Source organism: Pipistrellus hanaki, assembly GCF_964339955.1.
Source record: "Pipistrellus hanaki genome assembly, chromosome: 10".
Taxonomy (NCBI): Eukaryota; Metazoa; Chordata; class Mammalia; order Chiroptera; family Vespertilionidae; genus Pipistrellus; species Pipistrellus hanaki.
The window spans coordinates 13,872,134-13,894,886 of NC_140512.1; the positions used below are offsets into that span (position 1 = coordinate 13,872,134).

General features: G+C 42.9%; 1 protein-coding gene across 1 annotated transcript in view; it reads right to left on the reverse strand.

Moving 5' to 3' along the window:
* Nucleotides 1–1,151: 1,151 nt before the first annotated feature.
* Nucleotides 1,152–22,753, reverse strand: part of POU6F2 (POU class 6 homeobox 2) — a gene marked incomplete at its 5' end in the record, with an annotated part of 337,029 nt that continues 315,427 nt past the window's right edge. The window contains 3 exons of the mRNA XM_084896419.1: nucleotides 1,152–1,964; nucleotides 4,947–5,115; nucleotides 12,334–12,502. Of these exons, the coding sequence (XP_084752545.1) occupies nucleotides 1,460–1,964; nucleotides 4,947–5,115; nucleotides 12,334–12,502 (843 nt within the window). The 3' untranslated portion in view covers nucleotides 1,152–1,459. The remainder of the gene's footprint in view (nucleotides 1,965–4,946; nucleotides 5,116–12,333; nucleotides 12,503–22,753) is intronic.

Genomic DNA, 22,753 nt, shown 5'->3' on the forward strand with positions numbered 1-22,753 from the left:
ATTGTTATTGGAACGAAAGAAGTAGCAGAGAAGATGGGATTTACAGGATACATGATGGCCTTTAAAGATCCAGTCACTCTATCTTCCTTTTTGGCCCGTTTTCTTTGTGTGTGTTTATGTGGGTCTGTGCATGCTATGTGTGTGTGTGTGTGTGTGTGTGTGTTATGACTGAAATCTCGAGACATTTCTTTGGCTATCAGACTTCTGAGAGAAATTGCTTTGCACAGAAGCATAACATAGACGTAAGTATTGAACCACATGTGCAGCTTATGTTTGTTTATATTATAAAATTAGTTTTGATCAGCTCTCCACGTACGTGGCCAGCAGACTGAGAAAAATCCCAAGCTCGGGTGTGGACCGTGAGCACAGTGACAGCTTATGCCATTGCTGACAGTTCGTCGAGCAAACTAGTTATTCTGGAGTCTCTCCTGCATGCCACTGGGATCTGAGTGGAAGGGACACTGTTCACACTCTGTGGCCTTCCAGCAGACTGGAGGCCATGTCTGAGGGAGATGGAAGATGGAGGGGAAAAGAGAAGTGCAAGCTCCATTTTTCTTTTCTCAAACCCACAAGTCATGGTGAGAAGAAAGCAACCAATGCTTTGGCACACAATCCAGGATGGCCCCTTTCCCGAAAACAACAACAACGAAGAGGAAAGAAAAGAAAAAAGAGCCCTGTCCAGACAAAGTAAAAGCAAATAGCCTCACAGAATGGAGTTCACCAATGGCACCCACTCTGTAAATGACACCAGATGGGAAAGATGGGAGAAACCAGCTTCCCAGTTTCCCCGGAAGCACAAATGTAAGAATTTGTAACACAACTTGACACGCAGAGAAGAGCAGACTGGTGATCGCATTGGCAATGACTTTGGTTAATAGGTTTCAGAGTGAATCAGCACTTAGAACCCGAAAGAAGGCAATCCTTCCTCCAGGTGGCAGGCTTGTCTTCGCTTTGAACAGATCAAAGTTTCTGTTGGTATTTCTTGTGTGTGTGTGTGTGTGTGTGTGTGTGTGTGTGTGTGTGTGTGTTTGTTTTTTGGTTTAGTTTTGCTTTTCTTTTTCCTTAAAACATGTTCACATTTTCATACTATACAGAAAAAAGTATGTGGTTATTTGGTTCGCTTTTAGTCCATTACAAAACTGGCTGTGGGGAGGCAGATGGGGGAGGGAACTAGCCTACCACACACACCTGCAGTGTGGTGCATTCCTTGTTTAAAAATTCTCAAAAACAAATTCTTTTTTTTTTTTTTTTTTTTTGAAAACCAATGGACACCTATAAACCACTCTGTCCACTTGGTAGGTTTCTTAGTCTTTGACTCATAAGGAGGATGACGAGGGCTATTTTAAAATGTTACGTTTCATTCGTTATGTGTGTGTTTGTTTCTTTGTCTGTTGGTGGGGTCCCAGGGGTGGAGCTTCGTTTCTGTGGAGTTTGCTTCTGATTCCAGGCGGGCGTCCCTTTAGGAGGTTTCTTCCAGGGAGTCTGTTAGGGGCTCCAGGGGGACAGCCGTGGCAGGCTCGTGCTGTTTTAAGCGTTTAATCGTGTTCTTCAGGGCTTGCCTCTTATTGCAGAACCAAACTCTAACTACCTCCCGGTCATAGTTCAGCTTTTCGGCAATCTCGGTCATTTCCTGCCCGGAAGGGTGTGTGTTCTTCTCAAAGTGGGCATTGAGGATCTCAAGGGCCTGGGGTGTGAAGGAGGTGCGCCGCTTGCGCTTTTTGGACGGTTCACTCCCAATAAACTCGGTCAGGTTCTGCATGCCTGCTCGATGGCGGGCCTCAGCCTCAGCCATCCACCGCTCAAGCACCGGCTTGATCTTCTGGGCACTTTTAGGGGTGATGTCCAGCTTTTCAAACCTGGCAGGATACAAAAGGCCAGGGTTCAGTTTGGCTGTCAGACTGCTAGCTATAGTGTTCTCTTGGGCTTCCTGTGGTAGGAAAAAGTGGCTTCTCAGGATGGTGTGTCTGGGGGGAGAATTGAGAAAGAACAGTCTTAAACTGAGTCCTCTGCCAGGGTGGGCCTCCTGCCTGCCTGCCTGGTTGACTGGCAGAGCGAATCCACTCCAGATTATCAGCCAGCTGCAAGGTAGCTGTGCCCGCTCAAGCCAGCACCCGCCCGCCCGCATGCCTCATGCCAGTCCATGCAGCCCCCATGCGCGCGGACACAGACCGGGACAGGGAAGGTGGGGACAGCGCGACGACGCAGGAGCCTTCACAATAGAAACAAAACCACTCCTAGATCTTTTCCCGGCAAGCTTCGGAGATAAAAGCTTTTATTTTCATCACACCTCACCATTTCCCCAATCTTCAGAATTCTAAGGTAGAAACCAACACCAGAAAGAGACATCAAAGACAACAGCTCTCCCATTCTTCCATTTAAAACGATTCATTTTAATGTTTTCCTCAATTCCCCCATTCATTGGACTACAGAAATACCTCTTATAACAGTTAGTGATGGCAACGAGGGCCAGTTTCTTCCACAGCTCTCTTTTCATCTCTGTGTCTCAGTGTAAGCTCTCTCTCCCCTTTCTCTCACTCTGTCTCTGTCTTCCACCCCAACCCTCTGGTAACAAACAATTTTCACCATATGTATGTCAACAACATGTTCCCTTTTCAGGTCAAACATGTCCTGTTGCTACTTTACTGCCGGACTCAAACAGCTGGACACACGGTAATTACCATGAACACCCCTCCCCAGATGCGTTCTGGCCACCTGTGCCTTCCAAATCCTGCCCAGGTGCCCCGTGAACTTTTGCACCAGGGCACCAAGCTGCGTTTAGTGTGTGATATCTGTGCTTGAATGATGTCATTTTCTGTAAATGAGGCCTTCTGTACATCAATTGCTATCAGCAACCCTTTGCCACACTGACTAAAAAATAGGAAGCATCTTGGACAAAATTATGCAGAGCGCTTCAACATCTTGGTATGAAAGTCATGCTCATTTTCAATGAGATACAAAAACATGCAGTTCCTCTTGTTTGTTTGTTTATCCTAAATCCAAATTCATGACCCTCTCATCTGACAACTTTGGGCACACAGAATTCTCCTCTCTCTTTTAATGACCATCATTCACTATAACAGTCTCTTTGCGCCATGGCACAGGGAAAAGGCCTGTGATCGGGGCGTCCAGTCCTATGGGTGGTGTGTTTTCCTCTGTGTCTCTCATTAGGAGGAACTTATCAAAACAGCACCTGGGAGTCCCTGCAGCAGAGAAGGGAGAAGTGAACCTGAGTGTGCAGGCTCAAATGCAGATTTCTCTTCACCTTCGAATGAACTTGAACTCTTTCTATGTCAGATTTTGGTTTCTTTCAAGACTTTGTTTTTTTCCCTCCCCATGGTAGTGAGCTCATAAAATTACCTCACTGAAATACCAGGAGCTACAGAAAGGCCAAAAAGTCAAGGCATTGACATATTCTTTTATGCAACGAATCCCCAAGTCTCTTTTCATTTCGGCCATAGCTTTTTGGCCTCCCCCGGGGGGAAGACTTTAAGCATCAACATATTTGACTGGGAATGCCCAGCAACACTCCCCATGTCAGTGAAAACATTAAATAGCACTGAAACCTATAAAAGGAAATCAGATTTTAGGACTGAAAATAAGCCAAAGAGGACTTTAATAACAATAGCAAATGGGCAACAACTTAAAAAAAAAAGAAGCACCTTTACGGCTGCCTTTATCACCAGGCTGTCAAGATGAACCAAAATTAATGTTTCCCGACAGGGAGCAACCGCGTTCGTATCATTGATGCTGCTTGTTAGTGTTGATGCTTCTGTACATATTGTTTGGAATAACATATACAAGCCTCAGAAACAAATTTCCCAGCAGCAGTCTCCTTGTGCGGACTGAATAAAGGTTATTTTCTACAGGGAGGTATCTTATAAGAAAAAACAGTAGGGGAGGCCATAGAAGTGAGAGGATCCTATGGAGCTTTTTGTATTTAACAACAATCAATGGGTTTTATGGAAAATCATTGAGCAAAATGTAAGCTGCAAGCGACTACCCCATACTGATGTTATTTATAACCTTAGTCTCAAACTGCAGGAAAAGTACACTTCCGTCCTTCGGGGAATACATTAAAAGTATAAAGAGCAGATAAAAAGACAGCATTTCATGGATCACCAAGAACAAAATCCACTTAAATGAGTGTGGAGTTGGTTTCTTGGCTTTCCCTGACGGAGGGAGGACTCGGAAGGCATTGCCCAGGAGGAAAAAGCTCTTACCGGAGTGCCTTTGTTGCCTCATGCATAAACAGCGGATTAGTGCAACACACGCATGCACGCGCGGGGCTGCTTCTGGCGGCTTGACCCAGATCAACGTGAACACAACCAAGGCTGGATTCTGTCCTTTATTTATTTAAAAAAAATTTTTTTCCCTTTGCGAGGTGGGTGTGTGTGTGTGTGTGTAACAGACGAGGCCAGATTCTCAGTACCTCTTTTTGGAGCCATGGAAAGCAGGTGCTTCTTTTTTTTTTTTTAAAAAATGTGCTTTTAAACGAATAGCTGAGAAGGAGAGTTCAAAACTCCTTCGAGGTCCCAAGGTGGCTCATTTGTTTGAAGGTGAGTTTTCTTGGGAAATCCTGACGGACATCCCTGAATAGAAATGGTGGGAGCACTAGCACCCACGGGGACCGGCAGCTTTCCATTTGCACACGACGTCCACCTGCAGACAGGCTCTAAGCTGTGGAGGAGGAGGCAGGACAGGGGATTTGCTGGGAGGCTGCCTTGGAGGTTCTTTGTGAGTTGATGGGGGTCATCGAGCCAGGGCCCGCAAGCCTGGGTCAGCACCCTCATTTCCAGCGACACCACCGATTTCCACATAGAGCCACCCTGAGCCTGGTTCCCACCCTTGACCCACCAGCGTTGCCCACCCGGAGAAGAAAAGCCGAGCTGCGAGGGCAAAGAGGCCCAGGCCGGCCGGGGGAGGCGAGGCATGCGGGCGCGGGTTACCTGCAGATGGCTGACTGGCTGTAGGCGGGGCCCTCTGTGGCACTGAGGGCCTGTCCCACCTGAGTCTGGGTCAGGCCCAGGGACAGGCGCCGGATTTTAAAAGCTTTGGCAAATTCTCGGATCTCCTCCAGATTAACCCCATCCACCTCACCCGCTGCCGTTTGGGGATCTGTGGAGATGTTTTTAAAAATAGGATCAATAGGTCAGCATACTTCGGAGGAATTTCTGTTTATTATGGCTTATGGGAAAAGGGTCCTCTTTCAACCAGAGCATTGCATGATGCTCCCTCTGTCTCCCAGGTGAGGCACCCAAGCCCCCAGCCTCAGCACCTCCACAGGTCATCCTTCAAGATGTTCCTACCCAAGATAAAACCAACCATAGGCTGCTCACGCTGCCACGTCCACAACACAAGAGCGTCTTCCTTAGGGCTTAACCAATAGCCAGGGCGGGAAGGCACCTGCTATGGGGGAGGTGACCTAAATATGTCCAAATATTGTGCAAAAAATATACGATGGGCAAGTATCCAATTTGAAATGTCTTCATTGGGATCTTGAAAGCTAAACATCGCCCTCGAAGGAAATAGCATTTTGTATTTTTCCTTCACTCGGTCACCCATGCAGCCAGGCTAACAGATGGCAAAATTGCCCAATTTCTTCTGTTCACATGAACCCTTCCAAAGAGCGTGAGGATAATGTACCCCCACCACCACGAAGCAGCGTCCGGGCCCAGCCGCCTTTGTCCCCGGAAAGGGCATGTCGTAAAAAATGCCTACGGCGGGAAGGCTCCTTTGGTGCCAGATAACTCGGTCAATTAAGGACTTAGCGAGGGAAATGACACAACAGCTGGAGAGTGAAACTCCCCTCCCCTGGCTACTGATCCCTGGATGAATGAAAGCATACACCAAGCTGGAGACAGCATGGACTGGGGATGGTGCGAGATTTCAAAGTGCTGCCGGACCCCACCTGGAGAGAAGCCATTCTCCCTGCCTGCCGATGCCATTGTTCTCCAGCTCATCGCTAGGATGCAGGGGGAAAGTTTTCCTCTTCCTTTGTCTGCACAAGAACCCATCCATTTCAATAACGTGGAGTACTTGTCCAAGGATTGCGGTGGACGACAGTACCCTTCTGGGCTCAGGGCTCTAGTCTGGACACTCTTGTTATCATGAAAAGAAAGAAATATTTGTATCCCAAGAGCCAATGTTTCTAGGACTGGATTAGAGCCCACCAGCACAGCAGCCTGGCACAGCTTGAAGGGTTTGCTAGGGATCCTGGGAGGTCTTATCCACACACAACAGCCTTGAATCCCTCCTCCAATGTCTTCCTGTTTAAACAATAACTAGAGAAGCTAAAAGCGAGCAACTTTTCAGCAAATAAAACTCTGCTTTTCTGATACTTAAACATTGGTTTAATTCCTTACAACCTTTAAACCAGTGTTTCCCAACCTTCTCTCATGATGAGAATCACCTGGTGGAGTTGTTAAAACACAGATTCCTGAATCCCAACTAAGAAGTGCTAAACTAGAATTTTTGGGAACATATAGGTAAAATTGCATACCTAACTTAGTGCTCTGTATATAACATCTGTGTTAGAGCACTAGTTAAGTATACAATTTTACCTATATGTTCCCAAAAATTCTATCAATAGTTTACCACTTCTTAGTTGGGATTCAGGAATCTGTGTTTTAACAACTCCACCAGGTGATTCTCATCATGAGAGAAGGTTGGGAAGCACTGCTTTAAACACTGGGAAGTTTCTAGAGAAAAATCTAGATTTTCTTTTCATGTTCTTTTGAAACGTTAGACGATTTGGCTGCAGCAGGTTAGCTGGAACTGACTCTGGCTGCCCCTTCACCTCCGCCTCCTCCTCCTCTCCAAGCCCCTCTCAGACCTGCTTCCTTGCTGAGCCCGTTTTGCATTGCCAAGGCGAGACTGGTGCTGGGTGGTGGTGGGGAAGGTGGAAAAGTCTTAGCACAATGGTTCTGGCCTCCAAAAGGCCATACCATATACACAGAACAGGGGTACAGTATATCAGTGGTATTAACATTTCATGGGGAAGGTGGGCAATTAGGATAAAAAAAGTGTAAACGTTTCCTTATGGGGTTGGGTATGGGGATGGGAGGACTATCCTATATAAATAAAGGGTAATATGCAATTTGACCCTAACAGCAGAACGACCAGGAACAACTGGTCACTATGACAGGCACTGATCGCCGGGGGGCAGACACTCAATGCAGGAGTTGCCCCCTGGTAGTCAGTGCGCTTCCACAGGAGAAGCACTGCTCCCACCTCTGCAGTAGCGCTAAGTCGTTAGTTGGACATCCCCAAGGACTCCTGAGCTGTTAGAGGGACGTCTGACTGCCAGCTTAGGCCAGCTTCCAGCAGGTGGACATCCCCTGAGGGGTCCCAGACTAGGAGAAGTTGCAGGCTGAGCCGAAGGATCCCCCTCACCCCCTGCTAAGTGCACACATTTTTGTGCACCAGGCCTCTAGTAGTAAAATAATCATGGAAACACTCTGGTTAGAGCAGAGAGGGACACTTGTAAGAAATGGCCCACGAGAGCAGAGGGGCTTGGCATACCTGCAAGCGTGGGCAGTGTAGTTTCACAACCGAGGGTGAGAGAATGGAAGCCAGAGATGTCCCTTGTGACAGTGTGGTGTGTAGGAAGGTGGCTGACTTAATTTGGCTGGTGTGAGTTACCTGGGATTCTGTGGCTCTGTCATGACCAAGTCTTGGCATGCCATCTTCCACAGGTCACTGTCTTTTTTGAATCCTTTTGCCATTTTTATTCACCAAGTTCCACTCCACAGAGAACTTGCTCTATCACTTGTGTAAGACTGGTGGGCCAGAAGGGAGGGGTTTCTAGTCAGGTACCCAGTCCTTGCTCTTCCCCACCCCAATCCGCACTGTATACAGCAAGTGGCAAACTTCTGGGCGCCAGTGGGCTAGGGTGAGCAGAGTGTAGTCTGGAGTTGGGGAGAGAGTTTGTTTCTGAGCAAAGCTAAGTAACCTGTGTGGGAAGCAAAGCTGTGCTTTCATTAGGCCCATCTCTAGATCAATGGGAATCCATTGAGTCCACCAGCAGGTGAGGGGTGGGTCTTGAATATGGAAGGATGTCCCTCACCTATTCCAGTCCCAGGGCCTGCACTGCCACCAGATTTAGCCATGCAGTACCAGGCCGGTTTTTGACTTAGGCTAAATTTTATGTAAATCCATTCAACCTTACTTCTATCTCTTTCCCTGCTGCTTGTATCATTTGTCTCCTTCCTAGTTCCTTGAAACTAGGAACTAAATCTGTGTGTGTGTGTGTATGTGTGTGTGTGTAATTGTGTAGGTTGCCTTTTGCCAGGTCACTGACAATAATCAGCATTGGGAAGAAAGCTACGACTCTCACCCCCCATGCCCTGGGCAGTGTTGCTATCGAACTTGACTCTAAGGCTCGCAGAGGTGGGCGCCCGTTTCACTGAGCCCCATGGCTTCCACGAGGCCCCCAAGAGGCATTTATTACACCAGAGACAGAATTCCTTCTTCCTCCTCTCACACATTTTCCCACGCTTGTTCTTTTCCTGGTTCTACTTATGTAACTGAGAAGATAGGTTTCCCTATGGAATTGAAACAGGGTGATGGTCTGTTGGACAGAGGCCCAGGGAGGAGAAATCAGTATCACATGGCATAATTCGTTGATTGCTGGAGATGAGCGGCCTGGCTTTCTTTATGTTAGTGCTCTTACCCATAAAATCAGATGGCAAAATGTCTTACTATGGTTTTGGTCTATACGCCTCAAGAACACAAAAGTCTCACCATGCAAAGAAGGCGCCCACCCATGGACAAATATTATTGTAGTTTTACCACATGTGTAACTTGTCTTCACACATTGCGAGAGTTCATTAGACGATGTCTATAGATGTTTTGAATTAATTAAAAAAGCTGTTGCTATTTTTTCTTTTCTGATCCCGAAGTTTCTGTCTTAAACTCTTGAGTTTTTTTTTCTTTGCCCCCCCACCCCCCCCACCCCCTGCTGTTTGAACAGTTCCTCTTCTTTAAGGGATAAAGGGGTGGGCAAAAGGCAGTTTATGTTTACAAAAATACACAAGAATAAACTCTTGTGTTTTGCATACCCACAACTGTAGATCTACATTTGCCCACCTCCGTATGCTTTTCTGATTGAACAGGGAAATGAAAATAAAAAATGAAGCCTTGTAAGTGGAAGGCCTCCGAATGTCACCTCAGCTCTCAAATTAGCTCAGAGGTTGACATTCCACCCTGGGATACATCAATCCGGCTTTCTGTCATTCATCCTCCTGGCTCTGGGAGGTTGTATCAGTGTTAAGGTTGAATTGGAGGCCATACTGATGGGGACCTCAGAGGGAGCCCTCATGCGTGCACACGGTGGATTCAGCACCTCCAATCAGCTCTGGGACCACTTAGTCTGGAGTTTTTCTGCACTGAAGAGGAAGTGGCACCTTTTATAGAAGTTTGCTCCAGATTAAGTCAGCCTAATATATTAATTTTAGGGCCAGAAAGCACTCGCAATGACTGCCAGGGTCCACTCTGAACCTTTCCCTTTTTAGAGGAGCCAGAAGATCAACCTAAATGGGGTCTAACTGACTTGGAGGTTTAGAATGAACTGGCATTGAAAATCGGCAGTAACTTGTAATATAGTCATGATGTTTCCCAAATGAATCTGGAATGCATGGGCTGAAAAGCAAAAAGATTTTTATGGGCGCTAAATGCAAATGGTGTGAGAGCAAACTCACTCTGTAGAACCCGGATGAGTGGTCACTGGGCCAATACTGAACTGAGTGCTCAGGACAGATGTTTTGTTTAGTTTTTAAAATCTAACTGTTAGCCTGGGCATCCGTGTAAGGGGTTATCAAATGGGTTGTTGAATAACCACCACCTCTCAATATCACCCTTCTATAACCTGCTTGTGGGATTGTTATAGGAGAAATATGCATCTTTTAAAAAGATGCCATGCATGAATTAACTGCCTTACATAAACATCCATCTGCTTTTTAGTGCTATTCTCACAGCAAATAATGGGCATATTTACCAAATATTTCTGAGAAACAGGAAACCATTTAGGAACATACAATGCAATTTGGGAGAACAGCTTACTTGCAATATGGTGACTTCATTGGGTTGTGGAAAACTATGTGAATTATGATTATGTGAACCAGGGGCTTCTCTGTGCCACAAGCTGTCGCCATGCATCTTTAGGTTCACTTTATAGTTTTGGTTTTTCTGGTATTGACTATCATCCCTTTGTTGCCTAAGAATCAAGTTTACAGATCAGGGATTCAAGACAAGTGTACTGAAAAACCAAACCCAGCAAAGAATAAAAAAATCCAAAATCTACCTATATTTAAACAGTACTGTGTAAATCAATGCAATTTGGGACATTTTTCAAGTCAATTGTTTGAGTCTTCTAGGCTTTCCAAAAGCCCTGATTATAGAAAATATATTCACCTCTGATGACTGTAGAGACTGATGAAGGTTTAACATAGGGCAAGCTGTGTAGGTGCTGTGAACAGGTATTGTGCAGGTGTCTTAATGAAGGTGCATTTCTGGTAATTGTGAGCCCAGATGTGGTGTTCTTTGCACAGAAAAATCCCGTTATCATCGTTAGCACATTAATTCTGCGTGTTTTTTTTTGTTTTTTTTTTTGCCTGGAGTGGGGAAGATTTTTGTATGATTTATTTGCCCACTACAGTTCATCTGGAACAGTGAGAGGTTGTTCAACCCTTTGACTATGATATGGGGCTGTTCATTAACCAAGGTTTTGACCATAGGTCCAGCTATGACCTTGCTTTTTGGAGGGATTTGTTGCCCCACTTACCATCTGAACTCAATTTAAGGATTAACTGCTATAGCAAGTCCTTCCATTCTATCTCAGCTTCTAAAACTGAGATAACCATCTACTATATCTTCATTGTCCCTATACATATGTTGATCATAGCATTCATTTTGCTTTTTTCTCTGTATTTCTTTGTAATCAGTTCCCCGATGTACACATAGTGCTCAATAAATGTGTGTGTGTGTGTGTGTGTGTGTGTTTTCCTGTTTAGGTCTACTGACCCTTTGTTTTCCCTGTAATTTAACCTACATAACAACTACATCTGAAGCTTATGTGCAAATTAGGTGCATTTAACCTTGGACAAAAGAATTTTAATTGCATATTTCATGCTTGATTATATATTTCATAATATGCAAGATTCCTAGTTTTCCTCTTCCAGTTGGCTCAGAGAAAAGCTTTTATGTTTTAATTATAAGGCATGGGCCCAGGCTTTTAAAAATATTCAAAGATATTCAGGTGATTTGATATATTTTACCATTCAAATGTCACTGGATAGAACTCATGTGTATCTTTTATAGCAGCTCTGGTGTATAGAATTTATACAATCCATTGACTCAGATGTCTTGGGTTATCATCCTGGCTTTGTCACCCATTATATTGGTCATACAGGGTGTCAGGGTCTCTCAACTAAGATTGAATCTGGTTCCTCTGACATAAGATGGTCAACATGGGTTGCAGTTTCCAAGTTCTACTTGATGCTAGGTTCAATGTCTAAAAAGGAGGATTTTACAATACCTTGTGAGTATTAAAATGAGTAAAATATTGAAAGGGCCTTGGAAATTCTACAAGTGAAGGCTCAAACAGTAGTTTGAGAAATCACTCTATGTACTATTATTCATCAGAATATACTGCTCGTGCTATTCATTCCGTAGTCAGGTTTTGAGACATAAGGGAATTAACTAAGTAACATGCTCAAAATGTGTAACACCTGTAAGTCCAGCGATGGATCTAGCCCATCAGCTTCCCCCACATGCCACTGGAGGCAGCTCATTGTGCACACACAGCTACCCACCCACAGGCACGCTCTCTTTTATTTTCTCCTACACCTACAAATAGAATGGCAGGAGACTTCAAACACTCTGAAAAGCATTTTGACCTGTGGGCTGAGTGCCTGCTGTTGGTTATTTCAGTTCTGAGCTATTTGGCTCATGCCCTGCAAGCTGATCAGTTTCTCCCTTCTGAAGTGGCAGGACTGACTCAGCACACCAGAAAGCACTTGAAATGGAAACCAGTCCCTACAAATACTTGTGGAGGGGGTGTGCTTTGGGGGGCCCTGCATCCCAAAGGAACCATTTGGCCCATGGCATGGACTTTGTGGAAATATTGGCTTAGCAGGGCCAGAAAATTCCTCTTCGAGGTGGAGATAATAAAAAAGAGAGAGGAAGGTAGAGCATGAAAGAGAGAAAGAGGGGAGAGAGGAGAGGAGAGGAAAGGAGAAGAGAGATGAAAAGAAGAGAGGAGAGGAGAGAGGAAAGCATTGCAAACAGGCAACAAGGAGGCCATTACGACTTAACTGAGCCAGAAAGGATACTTACTGCTGACTAACTGGCCCACACTCAAAGCTGAAGAAGAGGAGGACGAGGAGGAGGAGGAAGAAGCCTGCCGGACAGGGCTTTGAGACATGGATGCTTGGCTGTGAGCCAGGTGCAGAAGATTGCCTTGGGAGGCTGCTTGACCCACTGACGTCTGGGAGGGTTGGTGGAGCTACACGGGAGGATGTAAAAAACACACAAATGAATGAAAAAATTAGGAGGAAAATGCTAGGGACCAGAAGTTTCATCTGAGATAGAATCATTTTATTTCCAAGAATATGTACTCCTTAGGAACACTGAACATCCTCCTACACAGCAGGCAGGATTTTTTTTTGTATGTAATATGTTGCTGCTTGCTTGACAGGCATTTTATTAGTAATTCTAAATATATTATTAATCCCCTACTTGGCTCACTGAAGCACCCAATTTTCTACATTTCTTCAACACCGGGTACAGCAGAAGTCTTTCTACCTGTTCAAACAATTATACCACATTTGACCAGCTTTGCAAGTACATGTAGATGAACTATAATGTTTACAATAAACTTGGAATGCAAAACTCAATTATAAAGGTCTGGCTGTGTCCAGCCATTTGTCCTAGATAACTGGTATTTTTAAGCAATTCCCAATTTATTATGGCTGAATGAATATGAGAACTTTCTGCTCTCCCAGGCCAAAGAGTCTGGGTGTATAACTGTGGAGCTAGGAAAAAGGCTAATATCTTATGGAAAAATTAAGAGGGAAATTAGAACAGTCAGACAAAAATATCTATTAACATTTGTAGATCTCATTGGTCACTTTTCTACTCTCTGCCCAGCACTCCATTTAGGACTTTCATGCACTCTCTCATTTAATTCTCATATCAGCCTGAAAATTTTTTTGTTAATCCTCACTTGAGGATATTTTTACCCTCATTGATTTTTAAGAGAGAGTGGAAGGGAGAGAGGGAGGGGAAGAGAGAGAGAGGGAGAGAGGGTGAGAGGAAGGGAAGGGGAGAGAGAGAGGGAGAGGGAGAGGGAGAGGGAGAGGGAGAGGGAGAGAGAGAGAGAGAGAGAGAGAGAGAGAGAGAGAGAGAGAGAGGAAGAGAGAGAGAGAGAGGAAGAGAGAGAGAGAGAGAGAGAGAGAGAGAGAGAGAGAGAGAGAGAGAGAGAGAGAGAGAGAGAGAGAGAGAGAGAGAGAGAGAGAGAGGAAGAGAGAGAGAGAGAGAGAGAGAGAGAGAGAGAGAGAGAGAGAGAGAGAGAGATCAGTTGCCTCCCATACTCATCCTGACCAGGACCAGGGATTGAACCTGTTGCCCTTCATTGTGCAGGCAGACACCTAACCACTGAGAACACTGGCAGGGGTGTGGGTTAATATTTTGACAGCTTTTTTATAAACAAGAAAACTGAGGCACTGAGCGGTTAGAGGTGTTGTAGGTTCATCCCAGTAGGTGTGAAGGAGCTGGTCCCTGGACATATGACCTCTGACCCTGGGCTCAAGCTTTTAGTCACAATGCCACAAGCAAGAATTTACTTAATTTAAAAAATTTTGTGTGACTTAAGGAACTCTGTTTTTATGTCCATGTATTCATGACGCCTTCACAGGTTATCAAAGGACTGCTGTTCTGAGAGGTGAGGAGAGCTGCGCTGAGGAGAGGAAGGAGAGAGGAAAGGAAATGAGTGCGGGTGCCAGGAACACATAAGGCCTGGGAGGCATCTCTTTTGATCCATGCCTTGCCCTCCTAGAAAGCTGACACAAAGGGCAGCCCGGGACTCTGAGCAGGTGCAGGAGAGGCCTCAGCAGTGGCCACATGCCACCTTCGTTAGCTGGACACAGCGCTTTGTGGCTTGCAAAGTGCTTTCATAGCCATCATCACACTCATGTTGTGATAGGAAGGAAGGTTTTTAAGAAAGGAAGTCAGCCTGGGAGTATCATAGAATCAGATCAGGCTTTGAACTTTGAGGTGATAGCCAACTACAAAACAGTCGCCAATCTTTGACACCATCTCAGGATGTGAGAGCCTTAAATGTTACAATGTCAGGTTTGCCTTTGCTTTCCCAATGTGTGTGTGTGTGTGTGTGTGTGTGTGTGTGTGTGTGTGTGTTAATTTCTTTCACTGAACTTTATTGAGATATAATTTACACATAATAAAATACAATCCATTTCAAGCATACAGTTTGATGAATTTGTCAAAGACACACACCCATGGAACCACCATCATAAGCAAGATATAGAACCTCTGGATTATTCCACAGAATTCCCTAATTCCCTTTGCAACCAGTTTTCCCTGAATTCCCAGCCCGAGACAACCACTGCTCTGCTTTCTGCCAATGGACTTGTTTGACGTGAATCTAGAAATGGAGTAATTGAGGGTGTGCTTTTTTTTGTACCTGGCTTCTTTTGCCTGGATACTATTTTTGAGATCCATCCATTTGTTGCATATATCAGTAGCTCATTCCCTTTTTATTGCTGAATGGTATATATAGCATATATCTATATCTAAGTCTATGATATAATTTGTTTACCCCATTCATCAGTTGAGGTACATTTGGGTTATTTCTATATAGTTTGGAGCTTTTATAAACAAGCCTTTGTGTGTCCTGTGTTTTCATTTCTCTTATGTAAGCACCTAGGACTGGAATTGTGGTGATCACTGGATCATACTATAAATGCATATTTAATTTTTAAAAAGCTACCAAGCCAATATCCAAAGTGATTGTGGCATTTTATATTCTCACCAGCAATGTATGAAAATTCTAGTTGCTCCACATCATTGCCAACACTTGGAAATATCAGTGTTCTTTTTTTTTTTTAATTCCCTAAAGTGTTTTGAACCACCAATTAACGTTTGCCTTCAAAAAATTTTTAGTAAGGTGCTACTTTGGAAATGTGTTTAAGAAGCTATCCCCTTTGCCGAAACTGGTTTGGCTCAGTGGATAGAGCGTTGGCCTGCGGAGTGGAAAGTCCCAGGTTTGATTCTGGTCAATGGCATGTACTTTAGTTGCTGGCACATCCCCAGAACGGGATGTGCAGGAGGCAGCTGATCAATAATCCTCTCTCATCGATGTTTCTAACTCTCTTTCCCTCTCTCTTTCTCTCTGTAAAAAATCAATAAAATATATATTTTTTTAAAAAGAAGCTATCCCCTTTGTGGTTCCCACAATAATGCTTTTGCTCCCTGGATTCATACCATAGTCCTATTAGGCAGATGTGCCTCGCATGATTATGAGACTTAAATGACTGGTTCAAGGCCATGCGGTCTGATAAATGTTAGAATCCAGATTCCTACTGTATTCAGGGCTCCACAATGCCATCCTGTCCTCTACAGAATTGCTGGCAGTTACATTTCAAGTGAACATCCTTATCATTATAAGACTGTGCTAAGTGGAGGCTACACAGTAAACTAAAGATAGTTATAATCAACATGGAATCCAAATTAATATGCATCAAGCATCTGCCTAAAGTAACTAGCCAATCTGCTGAGCATATAATCAACAATTATATCCAGTAAATTTCGTTCTAGGGACACACATTAAAGATTAAATCTATTTTAATTTGCTCAATAAAATGTGATGGATACTTGCATGTCAATCTCTTCCCCCTAACCTATTGAGTTGTCCTTCTAAATATTGTTATGAGACAAAAGCTTTTTACAGTTTTGAGTTTCTGAGTCATGAGATAGTCTTTAGTGTTACCACTTCATCAATATTTTATTGGACCTGGGTATGGTAAAGTACCATCAAGGAACTGGATAAGGCAATAATCAATTTAAATTTTCTTCCTCAGAACAACTCAGTAAAGAAAAAATGACAAGGCTGCAGTCTCACTTAGAAGTCACTAAAGCAAGCTAAGTTTTATGCATTTAGCTATGCAGGAGGAATTTGAAAGGAAAATAAAATAGTTCTTTTAAAAGCTTATTCTATGTCTACACAGTCAAAGAGAAAGATGAATCTAAGATATCCAAAAATATAAGGAAGATATATTTCTTCCAAAGGAAATAAATCTATTTTTAAGGACTCTGGGGGTCCTGCTTACTTTCTAGAGTTCAATAAGACAGTTCAGAAAAATCAATAAAAATTAGAAATGTTTCTTACTTGTCAAGAATCAAGATTATATAAGCAGTATCATCCTAATGGAGCCCATCTATCTTCTTACAACCGCCAATATAGACACGTATTTGTTAATTCCAAAATCACTGTGAGCCCAGATAGACTAGCTTATTAGGCATATCAAAGTCATCCCAGAGATTGACTTCTCTTTCATAACCTCTTCCCTCAATAAAAGAGGATATTAGAGGTAACATTTCTCTTACCTCCCATTCCTAAAACTGCAATTCTTTCAGGTAAACTCTACAAATAGTCCTAACTTTAATATGCTTGGTTTAAATATTTTAGTGCATTAATCTTTAGAAAGAAATATTTATATTGAATCACCAAGTTTTTTTTTTTCATGAAGTAGTACAAAACTGAGATTAAGCTACTACATGAAATATCAACATTAGGATTTACTATAAGTATTTAATAAAATTTAAATAAGCAGCATTAGAAAATGTTATTTATTTAAAAAATATATTTTATTGACTTTTTACAGCTAGGAAGGGAGAGGGATAGAGAGTTAGAAACATCGATCAGCTGCCTCCTGCACACCTTCTACTGGGGATATGCCTGCAACCAAGGTACATGTCCTTGACTAGAATTGAACCTGAGACCCTTTAGTCTGCAGGCTGATGCTCTATCCACTGAGCCAAACCAGTCAGGGCTCAAAAAATGTTATTTTATTGGATTTAATTATGTTGTTTTTGCATACACTGACAACTGTAAAAATCATATGTACTTGTATAGATAATTATTGGCAAAACAAATAGATGTATAAATACCTAAAACATAACTGGCCACAAAAATTGAAATTAGCAAAAGAAAATGCAGGAGTTAGGGAATAATTGGAAGTACAAAAGCTCCTTTTCTTTCTTGGAGAGAAAGGGCAACTTAGGAGCTTCTCTAAAGGCAGATGTTTCATTGTATTGCCTTAATCTTAAGAGGCCACCTTTATGGACACCATTTATAAGATGCTTCCTACGTGTGTTTATATACATTATTTTAAAATCTGGAGCTAGTGTTCTTTTATAGGTTCTGATAACCATCCCAGAAGAGGAAACTGACTTCAAAAGGCTACATGGATTATCTGGTGTAAGTACTACACAGCTGGTATAAGTGAGATTTGAATCCAGGTAAGTCTGATTCAAGAGTCTGATTCATATCATTGTTGATTATATGCTCAGCACTCCTTCCACCAGGAGCCTCTTAACTCCTGGTGACCACTGAAGACGAGTGGTTATGGGTCCGAGAAACAGCAGGAAGCCTTAGTTGAGAGGCGTGGGAACAAATGAGATGTGTTCTAGCTGAGCATGGTGACCTGTGCTTTAGAGTTGATAGGTAGCACTTGTCTATTAGTTTGAACACATCTCATCTGTTTTTTGAAATGTGAAAATGTAAATATTTTTCTAGTTTAGGATTATTTTCTGCAGGTTCCATAGTCTGTAAAACACCATATTTTAAACATGATACTCTTAGGTGGCTAGAATGTTATCTAAAAATGTAACAATTTTGGGGTAGTCTAGGATGCTACAGGAGTTGCCTATAGATTGTCCTTAGTTTAGTAAAATTAATCCTGTTTACATGTTGTACCCCAAACTTACTTTTCTGTTTTCTGTTTATATGGTCATATTTTCTATTTATTTCTGGTAGCCACACTAGACTGCCTAAAGGAGCTGGAGTTCACCTCTGAGTTCCAATAATCACTTTGTTTTTGCCTTTTTTTGGAGCTGTAAGTCAGATGTAAATAGGCTGAGTTAGGAGCTGAATTGTGTCTGACCCTAAATTCATGTATTGATATGTTGAAGTCCTAACCCCCAGTACTTCAGAATGGGACAATATTTGGAGATAGGGTCTTCAAAGAGATAATTAAGTTAAAATGAGGTGATTAGGGTGGAATCTCCTCTAAAAGGACTGGTGTCCTTACAAGAAGAGGAGATTGGGACACAGAAAGGTAGAAAGGAAAGATCATGTGAGGACGCAGGGAGAAGATAGCCATCTGCAAGACAAGGAGAAGCCTCAGAAGAAACCAACCCATTGACCTTAAACTTCCAGCCTTCAGAACAGTGAGGCAATACATGTCTGTTGCTTAAGCCGCCTGGTCTGTGGCACTTGCACTTTGCTATGGCAGCCCAAGTTGACTAATGCAGGCTGAAAGAATGGAGAGTCTACAAAAAAAGAGGTAAGAGGCAGTTCATGTTAGCCTGGGGCTCAGCATTATCAGAGAGGAGGGAATGGTCTCCATTCCAAATAGGGAATGAATGAGACACACCAGGATTCAAAGTCTGAAAAGCTTTATAATAGGCATATGTTGTTTTTATTGTATTTCACTTAATTGTGCTTCAAAGACACCGTGTTTCTTAAAAAGTGAAGCAAGACCCTCCACCAGCAAAGAGGTTATGACTCACTTTATTATGATACTTGCTTTATCGTGCTGGCCTGGAACTGAATCTGAACTATCTCGGAGACGTTCCTGTACTTCCTGCTGCCACTCTTAGGCTGGCTTCGTTGGTTTGTTAGTGTTGGCTGGCACTGCCAGAGTGTTTAATATATTCAACAAAAATAGATTCAAGTACAAGCACACTTTCAACGCTTTCTTGATTTTCTGTGCCGCTGCTCCCCATATATCTTCCGTGTGTAACACAGTATATCCTTAATAATGTTTTAGTTTCTGGAGTAAAGCACCTTCTAATTAAATTCATGATCAATATAAAAATAAGTGGTGTGACAAGTGTCTTGGAAAATGGAATAATATGCAGAACGTGCTAGCCAAGTTGGAAAGGTAAATGCAAATAAGCAGTAAAATTCAGATTAAATATAGAGAAATTCCTTTGGGGAGGACAAAAATCTCCAAATGCTCAAATGCAAAAGGAGGGAGGTCTGGCCTTTTCTAAATGTGCCAGGGAGCCATAATGGACCACAAGCTAAGTCTCCAATGGAGCAGTGGAGAAAGTGAATATAACCCTGGGAAGTTGAGCAGAGGTGAGAACAAGGAGGACACTGATTCTCCCTGCCCTCTGCCACCCCCTCTCCCCCAGGATGGCATCTTTGTGAGTATTTTGTACCTTGTAATAGCTGGAAGAGAAATTAAATCGGTGGTGCTCAAGATTTAGCATTTGGCTGCCCCATCCCTAGAGTGTCTGATGCAGAAGCTCTGGGATGGGGCTCAAGAAGTTGTGTTTCTAACAAGTTCCCAGGTGCTTTTGGAAGAAGCTTCTCTTAGGAAGAAGGGTAAAGAAAATGAATTAATTGTGTCTAGGCCAGAGAAGCCAGAACTCAGATTTAATAAGAACTGTCAATAATTAGGAGAACATAACGAACACATGAATGTTATTGAGGAGTCATTTCACTGTGGATAGGGCAAGAATGCAGGTCTTAGTTTTGCTGAAAGACTTATGGTTGACATCAGGACAATCTAACTTAAAAAAATGTGAGGAACATGAGATCTAGGGGAGAGTTTAGTTATCTTTGTGGAATATTTGAATAAGCAAGGCGGGAGTTATCCTTCTGGTGGAGTTTAGGAGACTTACTGGGTCTCCCTTCCAGCTGCCATCCACAACTTGGAAACAGCTCTTTAACCTAAGCAGGAGGGAGAACCCTAAATAGGAGGCTCCATTTCAGACACTTCCTGTCTGCAGGGAAGTAAGTATGGGAGGAGCGACCATGGTCTCAAGAAAGAGAGCTGAAAGCAGAGAGGCTCCTGACAGGCTGTGAAGATGTGAAGTGAGGGGAGTAGAATAAGAGCAGGATCCAGGGGAGAAGACCAGGCACAGGCAGGGAAGGCCAAGGCAGTCCTCAAACAAGGTTGGGACACACAACCGGGACTCCGCAGGGACAATGACAAGCCGGGGGTCAGATATGAGTGCAGAAGAGAAAACGAGGGAGTAAATGTTGTTGAGATGATGAGGTGGAAAGGTGTGGCAAGAGGAGGGCTTTGATAATTTAAAAAAGAGATAAATAGAGAAGACAGTGCTGTGTGGAAGCTCTTCCCAAACTCCATGCAGGAGCTAACCTGGAACATAACAGAAAACGACACAGAATCAAAAAGCCACAGGAGGGCCTGAGCTGGGCTTCTCTGGAAGCATGGTTCTGGGATGCTGGCGTCCTGGATGGAGAAATGCAGTGAGGATGTGGGTGAGGCATTCCTGGTCAGGGATCCAGACCGTACAGGGAGCACGTCCTCTGTTTGCTGGGCTTATCAGGGAGTGACAAGGGGAGATCAGAGAGGTGAGATGCCCAGATGTGTGGCTGGAATGCCAAGGGCTGTTTGCACAGGGGCTGCTAATACGCATTCATTCTTCTACCCTGTTTCCCCGAAAATAAGACAGTGTCTTATATTATTTTTTTCTCCCAAAGTTGCGCTAGGTCTTATTTTCAGGGGATGTCTTATCTTTCCATGCGCTAGGTCTTATTTTTGGAGGATGTCTTATTTTCGGGGAAACACGGTAGGAGCAATACCCCTACGGTATTTTAGATCCTTTGTGGTGGAAACACTTTGTTTATGTCTCATTCTGGGTAGCTCTGAGAAAAACTTGGAACAACTAGTTTAAGCAAGTGCTGGGAAGAGAAGTGGATTTTCAAAAATAGATAAGAATAATTTTGTATTTAGTTGAAAAAAAAAGATAGATTTGGATAATCATATGACATTTAGAAAGCTAATTTAAACTATCCTCCTTTCACTTCCTATTAACATGGCTACCTTTTGAAGAAAGATTGAGTGCCTTCATGGACTGTACTCTCCAAGTATTATGGATTATAGCTATCATTATAATTTCAATGCTTTGATTTTACAAATTGCAACATGTTTCCTTCCAACTTCTGTTAGGATTTAGTCAACAGAAGAATACATGTATACAAAAATGATGTCTGTGCTATCGATACTTATGAAGTACTTATGAAGAAATAATTCATAGTCACAGGATGATAAGGGTAAACCAGGGGTTCTAGGGCACTCTAACTATGAGGGATCCATCTTAGCTGAAAAAAATCCCACGGAGGGAACAAAAAGTTACTTTAGAGCTCCACCAAATATTTTTTAATCAAGTAATTTCTTTTCATGCACAAGAAGATATTCTCTCTCTTCTCTTCTCTACTCTCTCTCTCTCTCTCTCTCTCTCTCTCTCTCTCTCTCTTTCTCTCTCTCTCTCTCCACTCCCCTCCCCCCCCCTGTGTGTGTGTGTGTGTGTGTGTGTGTGCGTGTTTCTCCTAGTCCTTTTCTGACTCTTATTTTCTTGTATTGCTCACCAAGGATCTCTGATGTGATACTAGAAGCTATATCTAGGGCTATCAAATCCTGGTACTATATATATATATATATATATATATATATATATATATATATATATATATTAAAAATGTTTGTATTTCAGATGATGAAGTTGCAGGTCATTGAGCTTTCATCATTGAAAAAAATCATCATCAAGAGTAGTTGACCCTTCACTCAGATTTTACTCAGGCTCTCTTAATTAGGGGAGGCAGATAGAAAAATTAAAGATGTGATTATCTCTCATCACTCCGAATCATCTGATCAGAGAGCCCTGTACTTTACTCCATAAAGTGGGACTTCCTTCTGAGTGCAAGTTAAGGATCTCTATGCTCCTGTAACTTATGACTTATTTTATTGTTGGAACTATGCTCTTGTGAGATCAAGCATTGTCATAAATCACATGAAAAAATAAATTGAGAAACTTCTCTACTGCATGATAGCTTATATTTAAAGAAAAAATTGAAGAACACTAACCTTACATCTCCAGCTGTGAGCTTTTTACTTTAGGACTCTGAGCATTTTATGATCCTTTATCCTCAGAATCCCAGATTTTATAAATGGGACTTGTGAATCTCCAGTCAATTCATCCAACTTGTTAATTTACTACATGTTCTAAGGCATTTTAACCACAGATGATGCAAAAAAACAACAACCAACCAACCAACAAACAAAAAAAACCACACCAAAAAACCCTAAAACAACAACAACAACAACAACAACAACAACAACAACAGCTATTCATCTATTTCCACCATTTCCCTGATATTTCTGACCAGGTTCACCACTGGTTCCCTTGATCTTACTGGAACTAGAATAAATAGCTGCCACATGCCCTGAACAAAAGGGATGGGCTCCTGTGATTTGGAGATTCAGAAAGGTTCATGTGCCACTCTTTTGATCTGTGAGTATGTGTCCTCTCAGTGCTCACATCATGTAAGGAAACTCTACTCTCTGGGATGCTGGCTGTAACTGCCATGAGGTGGATTTGTCAAGAGGCAGTCTGTTTTTTCCCAGTTGCTAGGTCTCCAAATCTACAGTGAAGAGGACTGTGGTGGTGGTTACACCAATAGAGGACCAGAAGTTCCTGC